Here is a 14,795-nt window from a genome sequence, read left to right as displayed (position 1 = left end):
CTTTGTATCGTTAATCCGAAAATTTGTTCACCATCTATAGCTACATATTAATTATAAACCAAACAGATATTCTATTAAAAAAATTATAAAATTTATTTTGAACGTTTTTGAGACATGGTTAAAAATTTACATATATTTTAACTAATAATAATAGTAATATTTATTATATATAATGATGCTGATCAGCAATATTATTTTCATTGCCAAATTAACCTCCACTAAATATATTATTAATACATAATATAAAAAATAACAGAATTAATATTTGTCAAATATTCGAATTGAATAAAATAGAAGTGCAATCAAGAGTTTGACGTTAAAAATTGCTTTGTACAGTACAGTTTAAAAATCTAACAAAAGTAGAACGTGCAACTGAATTTCGTTGTTAAAGCAAAATGGATTTAAAAACGTTAAAATGAGAAAAAAAATAAAAACATCATTTTAATTTTATATTTATTTATCAATAAAATATTTTTAGAAACGATATACTGCAACCGCTCTATAAGGATCTAATCAAACGGTATCGTGCCGAACCTCTAAGAGCAACAGTTTTACAATTACCAGCAAACCTGGATCTCGAAGGATTTTTTTTTTATATAAATTAAACATTGAAATAATTTTTGGAATCCTCAACAATAGCATTTTTGTTTGATGGAAAGATATAACTTATTTTACAGCAATAGGCAAACTAATTCTGTAAAATAATGTTATTCTAATGATAATGATCTATACACCTTTTTTTAACGAGTTTTTCCGTTCAGACTTCTTTTCATTTTTCCTATAACGAATTTACAGTCTAACCATTACAACTGTGTCTCAAATAATTTTCTACGATTTTACTTGTGTAGCATTTTGTTTTTGCGAATGACCGTCGATAATTTACTTGTGTATAACAAAATATTGTAGTACATCTTCTTTTACATCAATAAATTAATAAAAATACGCATATCGGTCAAGTAGCGCACGATTGAAAACTTCAATCATAACAATAATTACATAACTGTAGGTTTGAATTTATGACAACTTCCATTTGTATTACCAGTAAAATAATAATATATATAATAATAGAATAGAATTATACATTAATATTGAAATCAGCTTTCTGCAATTAATTATAATACAGCATATACTATGAGCATTGCTCTATAAAACACTTTTATACGTAGTTACGAATTGCCAGCAGCATGCATAGAAGTTGTTTATACCTTGGATCCTTACATATTTTGCAAATTACGCAATAAAAATCTCACTTGACCGCATGTCCCTTATGTATATAGCGGCAACGACAATGATTTACGCAAGGGCAAGACTGATTGTACCTTACTGTTAAAAAACTCAATTGACGTAGGTTTTCTTTAAAATACAGTAAAAATTCGCAACTCATTTTAAAGAAATCTAGTTTCTGTTTATTTAATAATTTAGACGCACTAAAAATTTCAAACAAAGAGAGCATACGGTGATATATATGTTTGATAATCCTTTTTTTAGTGGGAGTATATTTATACATAGATTTACATCCTTGTACTTTGCTTGACATGGCAATTTTTGAAGATAACCCACAACTCCCAGTATGAAAAAATACTTTTTTAAACCAGTACGACCTCCTATTACGTTATAACATATATAAAAAATCAAAGCACAAATAATAGAGTATATGATTATTATTTAACACTCGGTTGAAAATAGTAAGGTAAATGCTTCAGACTTGACCAGCTTGCACTTTTTTCCGCCATGTTAACACAGAGATTCTTACAAAATGTATAATCTTATCTGCAGTTTCATGTATTTACCCAAAATTCTTTCCGATTTGGTACCTAGCAAGCACAAGAATCACCTTTTCCGTTGTTTCTTTGATCACTGGTAAGTTTGATCTGGTCTGGGAACTCATTATACAGTTCAACCTAAAAATAAAAAAGTATATTATATAAAATCTGATGTATACTTAGATTTTGACTTTTTATTTATTCAAGCGAATCGTGAAATTTCTCACCTCATTTTCTTGGGCTAGCGCGTTTTTAGCTATCGTTTGAAAAGCTTGTTCTACATTGATTGCCTCTTTTGCACTGGTCTCAAAGTATGGAATATTGTTTTTGGACTGACACCACTGTTGAGCTCTCTTGCTCGACACCTAAAATGTAGAGATTTAATACATGAAATGATGGAATAAGCCAAGAAAAAGTGCGCATAGATCAAGTATCGTTTATTACCGCTCTGTTTTCCAAATCAACTTTGTTTCCCAAGACAACAAAAGGGAAATTGTCAGGGTCTCGGGGAGATGCCTGAATTAAAAATTCATCTCTCCAAGAATCCAAAGATTTGAAAGTACTTGGTGCAGCTACATCAAATACTAGAACACAGCAGTCTGCACCTCTATAGAAAGCAACTCCAAGAGATTGGAATCTCTCTTGACCAGCAGTATCCCAGATCTAAAAAAACAATATGCATTTGTATCAATCAATAAAACCAGGTTAATCCAGCATCAATTTTAATTGTTGGAATGTCAATCAACAGATCCAAGTTTTATCAATAAAGCATGACGAATGACACAGTGCCTGTCTTAAGAACGAAAACAGTAGATGAATATATAAAGAGTTTGAAAAATTCATTCTGGCACGAATGGTGCAAGATAATTGAATCAAGATGCAGAGCAGATGATGTTTATTCAAGCATCATCTATAAAAGTGATATGATCAAGAAGTAGATACTTGTTGTACATGTGATGAAGCATAACTCTATAAAAATGTATAACTCACTTGCATAGTCACTATCCTATCATCCACCATGACTTCCTTGGTTAAAAAGTCAGCTCCAATCGTGGCCTTGTACTGATTACTAAATTTCTTGTTTACATATTGATTCATCAGAGATGTTTTCCCGACTCCAGAGTCACCAAGAATAATAACTTTGAGCAAAACTTTCTTGCGGGATGCCATTGTTGCCCGAGCTGCAAAAGTGAAAAGGATAAATTAGTTGAGACAATGCAAAGGAGGCAAGGAATAATAAGTCAAGTTAATGACCTTAAGTAGAGCGTGCGTAACTCGATTAGAGTTGATATGGAATGAAAATGTGTGATCCTTGCAAAACTGGGAAAGGATTGACAGTCAGCAATTCATAGTTTTGACTCAACAAGGTTGTCACTTCATCTAGATGAATCATACACAGACACATATAAGAGTCGCATAATGAGAGGTAAATAAACAAAAGCAAGAGCATAGCAGAACGCAAAAGAAAGGAGGCATATTGTCGCGCAAAGTAGCAGTGTTTTTTAATCTATTCGCGTTTTTCGAGAAGTCGCGTTGCAGTGAATCACAAGCGGAAAAGTACCTCCTCCCGCGCGGCTCTCTCGCGTGACGTATACTTTCATACGCTGCCCGCCTGCAGAGAGCAGGAAAAATCGGATTTGTTTCCGCGAGAGACTATAGAGAATCGACTAGGACGAGTCGGAAATGACGAGCTTACCCTTATGTTGCTCCGAAACGCAGACACGTATACGAGCGCAGACACTTACAATTATAAGTATATGAGTATACGTACTCGGAGAAGACAAGCAGTCGTCGCGAGAGGAGAGAGAGAGAGAGAGAGAAAGAGAGAGAATGATTCTTCGCTATCAGCTGCGGGAACGGCCTCTCGACAGCAGCAGAGAACACAAATATATTCAATCGCTGGATCCTCCCAGCTATATACTCGCCAGAACCGTGTCTCTCTCTCTCTCTCTCTCGCTGTGTGTCCGAGGATCGAAAAACGGCGATTACGTCGTAATTGAGCGCGAGAGCGAGACGGAGATAGCTCGCGTTTATGGGTCTGTGCGCGTGAAAGTGCATGTGTACGTGTAAGTACGACGACGTTGTACTGATACAGCAGGCATGCACGGACGCACTGACGCAGGGCAAAGTAACGAGTCGAGAGAGTTAGAGTTTACTCGTCGTTGGGTTGAGGAAAAATCGAAGGATTATTATAGGGAAGGCATTGGTAAAGGTCGTATAGTCGTTGACATCCGCGCGACGAGTAGGTGTATGCAAAGTATTCGGAACTTACTTGAGGATGTTGACGGGGCGGATGAGCGACGACGACAGGCAGATCGGAGCTGGCAGCTTGATTATTCCACGAGCTGAGGATGTCGAGCTGCTACTGTCCGATGCTTGTACTCCTGGTATATACTGTGTGCTCCGAAGAGAGTTGTGTCTGCACACAAAGAAAATGGCGTGTTTTGTACCACACCAAGCTGACGAGCGCGCTCACAATCAAGCTCGAGCTTGGACTACCAGCGTATACCAGACACCATCAGTAGCGACGACGCATATAATCCAGACACACAGACGTGTGCGCGAGCGAGAGCTATATATAATACCTCTGTGTGTGCTGTCTACTGCGTCTATACTGATTTCTCGCCCTCTCTCTCCCCCTCTCGCTATAGCACCTGTTCCGCAATATACGCAGCTCTACTTCGACCGCGTTGTGAAGTGAGGCGCGAGTTGTCGAGTATAGAGTCGGGCGCAATATTTGAACATGACGCATTTATTAATATAGAATAGAAAAATAAAAAAAAAAAAAATTGCATATAGTCGATGCTTGATTTGAAAGGGGAATTCAAAACGAGAGTTGTAAAAAAGAGAAAAACGTTATTTATTTTGTATATTACAAATAAAAAGGTTTACACACGTTCTAGCTGATAAACCTCACGGCTCAAATACTTTTTGACTATAATCAATTGTCTTAATAAATACACTTAATAACTATTGAACTTACGCAAGTTCATTTAAAAATACTTTGTGTCCTTTGAACCCAGACTCTGGATCGCCAGATAAGACTCGTGAGTTATTAAAAGTACTTACTTTTCAAACGCTTTAATTTTTGTCAAATCGGATTCATTTTATTATCAATATTCTATAATAAAATAATATTATACATTTTTCACTGTTAAATTTATGCTGCCTGAAGCATAATAACCATTCTAGAAATCAAGTCTATTCAAGATTTCTTAATTTCACAACAAATTATAATTAATAATTAATAATATATATATTAATGGGTAATATATTTATTTATATTACGCCCTATTCCTTCTTTTTCCACGTAAATTTCGCCCTCACGGTAGTCATATTCGGCGTCAAGCCCTGAGCTAGCTTACTGGAACTCGACGTTTTGGGATGAGAAAATGGACATCCAGGTTTCATGCAGTATGGATGATATTTGCATTTTACAGGAGGATGCGAAAACTTGCAGCCCAATTTTGTACAAGCTGATCCGAATTTACATTTCGGATGCATATAAGCGCACTTTTCACCAAATTTACAAGCAGGAAAAGAACTGGAACAAAGTTGATCGAATTAGTTGTGCACTCGAAAGTATACATTCTTAATCACGAATTGATGAATCAAAATATTTACCTGCACAAGACTTCTGGGTGTAAATAAGCACATTTTTTTCCTAATGTACAGGTCGGCCAGTAGCGACATTTTTCGTTCGATTTGTCCGCTACGGTTGTTATTATGGAACTTATGAGAGGTCGTTTTTTAATTCCTAAAAAGCATGGCAAATACGTTTAGTATCATAATCAAATCTTGTAAGTTGAAATAAAATTTAACCCTGTCAATACTTACTTAAAACGGAAGTAACCGTTGAAGCCACTGTAGGTTTGTTTGCAGGACTATCTGATCGAGATCTACTGTATACAATAGGACTTGGTCTTCTGTGATTTCTGCCAGAAATTTGTTCTACTCTCAGATGATCCCTATTATCAATTCTGTTACGATTGATTTTTGGCTCGACATATTGGACAACTGGTTTGTTTGTATAATGGGCAGCTGTTCTGTTTGTATATTTATCCGTATATTGAGCAGCTGGGTTGTCTGAATATTTATCTGTATATTGATTAGCCGGTCTATCGGAATATTGATTAACCGGTGTATCAGAATATTGAGTAGCCGGTCTATCGGAATATTGAGGAGCTGGTATACCGTAATAATGATTATCCGGTCTATCGAAGTATTCAAGAACTGGTATATCGGAATATTGATTATCCGGTTCATCAGAATATTGAGCAGCTGGTTTTTCCGAATATTGGGCAGCTGGTTTGTCTGTATATTGAGCAGCTGGCTTGTCCGAATATTGGCCAGCTGGTTTGTCCGGATATTGGACAGCTGGTTTGTCCGTGTATTTATCTGCGTATTGATCAACTTGTTTGTCTTTATATTTATCCGCGTATTTGTCTTTGTATGTGTCTGCATGTCTATTAGCCTGTTTGTCTGTGTATTGTTCTACTGGTTTGTCTGCGTATTCTTCAACTTGTTTGTCTTTGTATTTATCCCCGTATTTGTCTTTGTGTGTGTTTGTGCATGCACCTGAGGGTTCTTGGCGCATTTCCTGATCACGGCCAAGTGGATGATCGTTACTATAATCATCATTCTCGATGATTTGAACCTCATCTTCGTATGCATCGTATGGATTATTAATTAGCGATAATTCATCATCGTCGTCTTCGACCTATTAAAATTGATTAGAGAAGTATTTAGCAAATCGTTGATACCTATAATAGATATTAGCCATTTGTTTAAATTCACTTGATTACCTCCAATACTTCCACGTTTACACGTTCCTCCTCATCCGAGTTTTTTTCTTTAAGAACATTGTTGTTGTATCCGTTCAATGTGACAAGAAATTTTTGTTTATTATCACTCCTTTTGAACAATGATTTCACTACATCCATATGATCATCGGTTACAACTTGCGACTTTTTTGATGAGACTAAAAAAATAAACATATCGTAGCATACCTATAAACACATTTTTGTAACAACTAATAATAACTATACTTACGAGATTTTTTAGATTTAGATTTGTCTGGATTGTTAAGTTCAACTTGAATCTTTTCCATGACGTTTCTCCTCTTTCCATTTAAACTTACTGAAAGTATTTTGCCCTCCCAAGGATCGCGCGTTATTTTAATTTTGTTGGTAGGTTTAGTTTGTTCCTAAAAAGTAAAATCTAAAGTTAAAACTGAATTTTAAACATTTTTCAACAAGATTTTTTTATGAACTTACTTTTAAACAAGGATCAACTTTTTTTTGCATGACAACCGATTGATTGGCCTCAGCAACTGCCTTCAAGAGTAAGGATTGTGTAGCACGTTTTTGTACTGGTTTCAATGGTTGTAATGGTCTTGGGGTGACAATGACTTTACTTGGAACTTTATCATCTTGGTCCTCATCTTCGTCAATTATTTCTTCTTGTATTATTTTCTTGGGCTTAATCAATGCATCTGAAGTTGTTTGTTTGCGCTTTTTAGCTTTTTGAACTGCTATTATGTGGGATTTCAGCGAGGTGGTAATGACACATTCCGCATCATCATCTTCATCCTCAAAATGTTTTTGAGAAATTTTGGAGAGTTTGGATGGTGTTCTCAGAAGCTCCCTGTCTTGCTGCTTAGATCTTACACCTAGTCTACTTTTTACATTACTAATTCTAGGTTTGCTTATTTTAGTGGAATTGGTGGATTTCAGAGATAGTACATCTTTTTTGTTACCATTGGTACCAAGACGGGATTTCATTGTACCTGACCTACTACCAAGTCTTTCTTTATCCCTGGTTTCTTCTATTCTGCTGGATTTCTCACTGCTGGAATTGTGTATTGGATGTCTATTATCTCTTCGCGATTCATTTCTCAAATCGTCAGTTCGTGGTTTTCTTCTGTCTATGCTTTTACTCTGATTTAAACTACTTCTTTGACTAGAAGTCTCATTTTTAGCATCACTTTTGCTCTTTGTTTGAGATTCTTCTTTGCTTGCTAGGGAAGAAACCTCTTCACTAGGTTTTGTTTTAACAGTGACAACTGAAAGTAGTTTTGGTTTGCTTATAGATTTCACGCTGCTGTCATCCTCACTATCTGAGTCATTAGAAAATTTTGAACGTTTTGCACTTGGTGCAGTTTCTTCACTTGAATTATCATTTGACATTCTTTTCAAACTAGAATTCGAGGTATCATTGACTTTTTCAGCTTCAATGGATGCTGTTTTGTCAATGCTCGAAGATTTGGGTATTGAGACACTTGAATGAAGGCTTTTTCTTTCTGGATACTCTAGTCTCGAATCATCGGAAGATTCACCACTATCAAGCATAGCAATTTTTGTATCCTGCGATTTTACTTCATCATCAACCTGCGATTCTTTTAAATTAGATTTACCGTCGTCTTCATTTAAGATAGCAAGATCACCTACAAGATCATCAAACTCTTTGTCTCTTTCAATTTTTGTTGGCTCTCCTGTAGGGGTGTCTGATTTCATGGGAGGCTCGTCTTCTATTTTTGGTTTTTTCTTCTCATCTTCTTCTTCTTGCTTAACAATGGCTGTTGATTCCGTGTCTTTATTAGTCTTTTTCTTAGCCACTGTAACTTTTTGAAGTTTTTTTAGTACTTGGTCATGTAACCAATTAACAAAAGTCTCTGTGTTGTCTTCCAAGAACAAGTTTAAATCTTCATTCATCTGGGATCTCGATTTTTTATTCACAACCATTACTAGAATATAATCTGGCAACTCATCATCGTATCGTACGCCCAATTCAAGCAACTTGGCTCGAATAGCACTCTGTAACAAAAATTTTTTGGTTAGTACAAGCTAATCAACGTTATCAAGAGTTTGATTTACATTTTATCATGAGAAAAGTGAGCCAAGTGATTTTTTCTCATTATTGTCGAAATTGTCGACGTAAAAACTGGGGAAAAAGAAAAATAATAAATGTTAATAGTGAAATTTGTTTACCCTCAACTGATTCGTTATTTCAACTCCACGAATATCCATTTCGGAGTTATTTCTATCACTTCAAAAATAAGAGAAATCACTTCCAGTCGTTTCGATTAGTGCTAAAAGTATCACATTGGAGCAACATTTAAAACTTAAAACAGAAAAATCGTTCTCCTAAATCTTCGCCATGTTTACGATGCAGCCTACGGGTTCACGTTCAATAGCACGAATTACTTATACGACCCCACGCGCTGATTCGTGTTTCTATGTATAATACGCGTACATACCTATAGCGGCGATGCGTCGCTCTCTCTGGAAACGGAGCCCTAACCTAACCTTATCTATAGGTCGACGATGGCTTCACGAAAAAAATTCTCCTAAAAACATAAATTATTGCTAACACGAGCTTTTAATCTTGCATGAAATTTTAATGAATTTTATACAAATCAATGAATCCATTATTGACGAATTCGACTAATATCACAAATTGATATCCAAATTGTGGGACCTATGGAGATTGGAGGGCGGTGAGGGGCGAGGGGTTTTATAAATAGTCATTATAGAGATCTTGGCGATTCTCTAGCAAAACGTATGACATAATAATGTCAGCGAATAGTGGTTAAAAACTGCAGAATTTCCTGCAGGCTTATATATAATTAATTGATCGCGAGGAGTTGCGATCGGTAGCGCAATAAGTTGCGCGCATACGCAGTTGCAGTTGCTACTCCCGAGGTGGTTCCTGCAGTACGATATGGCGGGCGTCATCGTACGCAGTCTTTCTGTTCCGAGGAGACAATTAGGTAAATTCTGCTTCTTCTTGGCGTTTCCCAGACTGATACGACCAAGCTTGGTATTCTGAGCTTTATCGTCAAATCGATTGTTGCATTGGCTAGAACTGTGCTTCTGACAAATGGAACTTGATCAAGTTACATAACCTTTTGCTGAATCCTTGTTTCAGGTCTCCTTGGACAGGCTTTAAGCAGTCAACAATCCAGGAACTATGCTGATGCTGCACCCGAAGGAAAGGTATGGCTCCTATGTTTTGTTTGGAATGCGCTTGATATGGCACAACAATAGAGTTGAGCCTACCGAGCAAACTTCTATGAATGCTAGCAGTCTGTTGTGGGTATCAGCTGTTGTGTAAAATGGGATCTTGGAGTTGAATTTGTTTATAATTATTTAATTTTTTTGTTTTTCCTGAATGATTAGTTTTAATGTTTTAAAAATTAATTTGTAAAATTTGATTTCAAGAAATTTGGCAGTCCACTCAAGGATGAAGACCGAATCTTTACAAACTTGTACGGAAGGCATGACTGGCGGCTGAAGGGGGCTATGAAGAGAGGAGACTGGTACAAAACCAAGGAAATTCTGGACAAAGGTGCTGACTGGATCATCAACGAAGTCAAAGTGTCCGGTTTGAGAGGAAGAGGCGGAGCTGGTTTCCCTTCTGGAATGAAATGGTCCTTCATGAACAAACCTTCTGATGGAAGACCCAAGTACCTTGTTATTAACGGTGATGAGGGAGAACCAGGAACATGCAAAGATCGTGAAATCCTGCGCCATGATCCACACAAACTTATCGAAGGTTGCTTGATTGCTGGCAGAGCTATGGGAGCTTGCGCAGCATACATTTACATTCGTGGTGAATTCTACAATGAGGCATCCAACACTCAAGTTGCCATTGCTGAAGCTTACCAAGCTGGTTTGCTAGGAAAGAATGCCTGTGGATCTGGTTATGATTTTGATGTCTTTGTGCAAAGAGGAGCTGGTGCTTACATCTGTGGTGAAGAGACTGCACTGATTGAGTCCATCGAGGGAAAGCAAGGAAAGCCAAGACTAAAGCCACCTTTCCCAGCTGATGTTGGTCTGTTTGGTTGCCCCACAACTGTCACCAATGTCGAGACCGTTGCTGTGGCACCAGTAAGTTTGTTTTTACTTGAATAATCATTTTATGATCAGCATTACTGTGCACACGATGTTTTAAATAAAAAAATTCGTATTCTAGGCAATCTGCAGACGCGGAGGCAGTTGGTTTGCGTCCTTCGGTCGGCCGCGTAACAGTGGAACCAAGCTGTACAACATCTCGGGACATGTCAACAATCCATGCACTGTGGAAGAAGAGATGTCCATACCTCTGAAGGAGTTGATCGAAAGACACGCTGGTGGTGTGATTGGAGGTTGGGATAATCTTTTGGGAATCATTCCTGGTGGCTCATCCACTCCAGTCATTCCAAAGCAGTAAGTAGTGCGCAACGTGATTACTATCAATATCTTTAACGGTTACACCGTTTCTCAAATGATTTATTTTTTCAGCATCTGTGACACAGTGCTGATGGACTATGACGACCTCGTCAGAGTGCAGAGTTCCTTTGGTACTGCAGCTATCATTGTTATGAATAAGCAAACTGATATAATCAAAGCAATTGCACGTCTTATTAGCTTTTACAAACATGAGTCCTGTGGGCAGTGCACTCCTTGCCGCGAAGGAATCGCCTGGATGTACAAAATAATGCAGAGGTGCGTATTTATTGGGAATTATGTTTTACACAAACTGGTGGCTAGCAGCAACTCTCAAGAGAATAATATTACGCAACACTACATCAAACTTTTTTACTCGTTTCAAGATTTGTCGAGGGTAACGCAGAAGTGCACGAAATTGACATGCTGTGGGAGTTGACGAAGCAAATCGAGCTGCACACGATCTGTGCTCTTGCTGACGGTGCAGCGTGGCCGGTACAAGGACTCATCAGGCACTTTAGACCCGAGATCGAGAGCAGGATGCTAAACTTCAAGAAAAGCAGCGCATCGATTTCAAACTAATTAGGAAGCATAGATAAATAATGTCTCTTGTTCAAGAGTAAAAACAATGTTGTTTATTTATTTTCACATGTATATAGAGAGAGTCAGTTAAATTTTTTATAGCAGAGATTTACAATATAAAAATAATCTCTCTATTAATGGCAGTATTTCCTTGAATCGATTATAAAAACGTTCAAAAATACTTTCGCGACGAAAAACTGCACCGTTGATGATTTTGAGATTATTATTCATTGAACATTGATCAACTTTTTTTAAATAATAAAAATACCAAATTTGTACAGACAAAATGAAAACCCATTAAAATCTGTCACTAAAAAACGAATCACAGCAATACTCGTGATCTTTATTTTTTCGCGTGTTTGCGTCAATTTCCCAGCTTCGTCAGCATGTGAGACGGATTCTCGGCTAGTTTCCAGAACTTGGCCGTCCACGACTCTGTGCGAAAAGCTCACAAGATTGAGTATTCCAGTTCTTAGTTAAAAGAATCTTCGTTCATAACTATACTAGGACACAAAAAAAGCCTCTCTTTGAAGAGTAGAAAAAGTTATTTATTCATTTTCACATGTATGTAGAAACAGTCAGTTAAATTTTCTATAGCAGAGATTAACGATAAAAAAAAAAAAAATAGTCCCTCTTGAATCGTTCGAGAAAACTTTCGCGGCGAAAGAGTGTTCTCGCTGTTTACGATTCTGAGATTATAACTCTTTGAGCATCGATAAACTTTTTGATAAAATATGTCTGTTAAAATAATAAAAAACGAATCACAGCAATTCTCTCGGGTGCCCGTCGCAACGTCGCTCTCACAGGCCCACCAGCAGGTGAGAGGGATTCTCGACGTAGTGTTTCCAGAGCTGGGAGAACTTGGCCATGGTGACGCCGTCGACGACTCTGTGATCCGCGGCCCAGCTGACCGACAGGATGTTGACGGCTACCACGTTGTCCTGCTCGTCGAACCTCGGCAGTCTTTGGATCTTTCCAAGAGCACCTATGACCACCTGGGGCGACAGGATCACCGGCTTGGTGTACGTGCCTCCGACCTGAAAGCCGCGATATCGAAAGTTGTGAAATTTTCTCAAGAATAATACACCGCAGACAAGAGAAGCTGATGAACTAACGATGCCAATGTTGGAGAGCGAGAAGGTTCCAGCCGTGAGGTCAGCCAGTGGAATCGACGCCTTCTTCCCGAGGGCCTGCAGCCTGTTGAGCTCCTTGGCGATCTCCAGAATGCTCAGATCCTGGACGTTCTTGATGTTGGGAACGACCAGACCGCCTGGGGTGTCCATGGCCAGGGAGATGTTGTGCTCCTTCCTGATGTCCACGCCCTCGTTCTTCTCGTCGATCCAGGCGTTCAGCTCGGGATATCGCTGCAGAGCCTGCGAGACCGCCTTGAGGAAGAAGGGCATGTAGGAGAGGCTCAGGGACTCGTTGGCGAAGGCCTCCTTCAGCTCAGCGCGCAGCTTGACCAGCTTCGAGACGTCGTACTCGTCGCTGTAGACGAAGTGCGGTATGGTCTGCAAAGAAAACGGCCCTGAGTATCGAGATTGCGTCAATATCGAATTTATCGCAAGGTCAGGCGTCAGGGCATGGAAACATCATTTGCCCCGAGTCAAGAAACCCGTTCGCTTATAACATCGATGAATAGAAGGCAAGTTACCAGCGACTGCGTCATGGACTTCCACATGTGCTTGGCGTACTTCTTCTCGGAGGGCCTGGCGACTTCCGGCTTCGGAGGCTCCTCATTGCTCTCGGCTCTCCCGACCTGTCCCAGGTAAGCGAGGATGTCCTCTTTGAGTACGCGGCCGTCCCTTCCGGTGGCCTGGACCTTGACGAGGTCGACCTTGTTCTCCCTGGCGATCTTCCTGACCGCCGGGGTGGTCAGCACCTTACCGATACTCCTCTCGGCGACGTCGAGTTTCTTCGGCTCCTCGTCCTGGGCCTGACTCTTCTTCTCGGACTCGTTCTCGGTGGGGTCGTGGTTGGTCTCGAGCTCGATGTCGACCAGAGCGTCGCCCACCAGGCAGCTCTGCTCGATGTCGTAGTGGAGCTTCTTGACGACGCCGTCGTAACGGCTGGTGATCGTGACCGAGGCCTTGTCGCTCTGGACCTCGCAGATGTTGTCGAACTGCGACACCTTGTCCCCCGGCTTGACGAACCTGCGGCCGACAGTGAAGAACGATAAATCATAGAACGAATACTCGAGCGCATGACTTACCATTCCTTGACGGTCACTTCGCGGATACCCTCGCCTATGTCGGCTAGTTTGTATGCGACGAGCTTGCCGTGGCGCAGTGACGTCAGCGAGATGAGACGAGCCCTGCTTGCGGAAACGCCGATGCCGTTGCCCTAAACACAACAATCATTCTTGTAGACGCACAGGGGCTCTTTTTCCTTCTAACAAATTTACCGCCAGCGCTTCGGGTTCTATACGAGAACAGCTGGGAAAAAAGCGTTATCTAACCGCGCTCGGTTAATACAGTATCGGCTCACTGAGAAATTTTCGATAAAAAAAAAACAAAAAAAAAAAACAGAAACAAAACAAAAGAGGAGAATACTAATGAGTAAGGGAATGAGTGTCGTAGGTGTGTATATGTACCAGCGCAAACCTCGTCAGTCGCAGAGCAGCGAATGCCATTGCACTCGAAAAATCGGATAACGAAGGGGGATGAGTCGTGCGAGAATAGGCCCCTCCGTTCTATCAGCGCAGGCCGAGCGTGTACTGCTGCTGCTTCGCTATATAATACTCGGCCGCCACACGTACACACGCGCTGTTTCTGTTTATTCATGCGCGCGCGCGGCGATGAAACCGGGAGAGAATCGGAATAACATGCGACGCAAACACGGACGCGCGTATGTATATAGATGTATGTACACCGCAGCGATGTGTAGAGCTCGAGTTTTATTCGACGACGCACTTATATAACAGAGACTGCTGATAAGAGAGACCTCACGCTGTCTTTCTCTTTCGACGATTGCGCGATTGCGTCGTATAGTCGTCTGCTTGACGCGCTTTTCGGATAAATATGCGCGCGAACGGTGGAATAAATTGGAATCACTCGATCGGTACGTACACAGTGCGCGTGTGCCGGTCTGTTATACCGAAGTGACGCTTTGGGCCGCACGGAGCAGACGACGCTCCCGAGAAAGAGCGGAAAATTGCCTTCCGCTAACTCCCCCCCCCCCCTCGCTATCTCTCTCTCCCGCCCTACTGTAATATCCCTTCTAAAAGCGTTTGGTCCCATTG

At 39.9% G+C, this 14,795-nt stretch overlaps 4 protein-coding genes across 9 annotated transcripts; 1 reads left to right on the top strand and 3 right to left on the bottom strand.

Moving 5' to 3' along the window:
• Window positions 1-436: 436 nt before the first annotated feature.
• On the bottom strand, window positions 437-4,407 carry LOC100114458 (ras-related protein Rab-7a). 5 transcript variants are annotated; one of them, XM_001607867.6, is made up of 6 exons: window positions 4,036-4,402; window positions 3,018-3,143; window positions 2,754-2,944; window positions 2,208-2,426; window positions 1,991-2,128; window positions 437-1,901 (listed from the first exon to the last, which is right to left on the bottom strand). In XM_001607867.6, the coding sequence occupies exons 3-6, from the start codon at window positions 2,931-2,933 to the stop codon at window positions 1,815-1,817; spliced, it is 624 nt and encodes a 207-aa protein (XP_001607917.1). In that variant the 5' UTR covers window positions 2,934-2,944; window positions 3,018-3,143; window positions 4,036-4,402; the 3' UTR covers window positions 437-1,814. The 5 variants fall into 5 exon arrangements, with proteins under 5 accessions (XP_001607917.1, XP_008211509.1, XP_032455328.1 ...); XM_008213287.4 differs by lacking the exon at window positions 4,036-4,402 and adding an exon at window positions 3,535-3,883; XM_032599437.1 differs by lacking the exon at window positions 4,036-4,402 and adding an exon at window positions 3,460-3,648.
• Window positions 4,408-4,604: 197 nt separating this feature from the next.
• LOC100122480 (zinc finger CCCH domain-containing protein 14) lies at window positions 4,605-9,117 on the bottom strand. Its single transcript, XM_016984921.3, has 7 exons — window positions 8,753-9,117; window positions 7,040-8,578; window positions 6,816-6,969; window positions 6,569-6,744; window positions 5,601-6,483; window positions 5,388-5,520; window positions 4,605-5,307 (listed from the first exon to the last, which is right to left on the bottom strand). The coding sequence occupies exons 1-7, from the start codon at window positions 8,789-8,791 to the stop codon at window positions 5,055-5,057; spliced, it is 3,177 nt and encodes a 1,058-aa protein (XP_016840410.1). The 5' UTR covers window positions 8,792-9,117; the 3' UTR covers window positions 4,605-5,054.
• A 331-nt stretch (window positions 9,118-9,448) lies between these two features.
• On the top strand, window positions 9,449-11,885 carry Ndufv1 (NADH dehydrogenase (ubiquinone) flavoprotein 1, 51kDa). The gene is made up of 6 exons (NM_001172317.1): window positions 9,449-9,534; window positions 9,693-9,760; window positions 9,986-10,654; window positions 10,740-10,972; window positions 11,048-11,251; window positions 11,359-11,885. Exons 1-6 carry the CDS (start codon window positions 9,486-9,488, stop codon window positions 11,552-11,554), a joined length of 1,419 nt encoding a protein of 472 aa, NP_001165788.1. The 5' UTR covers window positions 9,449-9,485; the 3' UTR covers window positions 11,555-11,885.
• Window positions 11,886-12,080: 195 nt separating this feature from the next.
• On the bottom strand, window positions 12,081-14,516 carry LOC100122501 (lipoamide acyltransferase component of branched-chain alpha-keto acid dehydrogenase complex, mitochondrial). 2 transcript variants are annotated; one of them, XM_001606059.6, is made up of 5 exons: window positions 14,148-14,516; window positions 13,767-13,897; window positions 13,209-13,707; window positions 12,670-13,065; window positions 12,081-12,591 (listed from the first exon to the last, which is right to left on the bottom strand). In XM_001606059.6, exons 1-5 carry the CDS (start codon window positions 14,184-14,186, stop codon window positions 12,355-12,357), a joined length of 1,302 nt encoding a protein of 433 aa, XP_001606109.2. In that variant the 5' UTR covers window positions 14,187-14,516; the 3' UTR covers window positions 12,081-12,354. The 2 variants fall into 2 exon arrangements, with proteins under 2 accessions (XP_001606109.2, XP_008211515.1); XM_008213293.3 differs by having other exon boundaries at window positions 14,158-14,422.
• Window positions 14,517-14,795: the final 279 nt, after the last annotated feature.

This window comes from Nasonia vitripennis, chromosome 4 (genome assembly GCF_009193385.2).
Source record: "Nasonia vitripennis strain AsymCx chromosome 4, Nvit_psr_1.1, whole genome shotgun sequence".
NCBI classification, from domain to species: Eukaryota; Metazoa; Arthropoda; class Insecta; order Hymenoptera; family Pteromalidae; genus Nasonia; species Nasonia vitripennis.
Note: the sequence above shows the minus strand (reverse complement) of the source record. Positions and strands in the feature narration are given on the sequence as shown.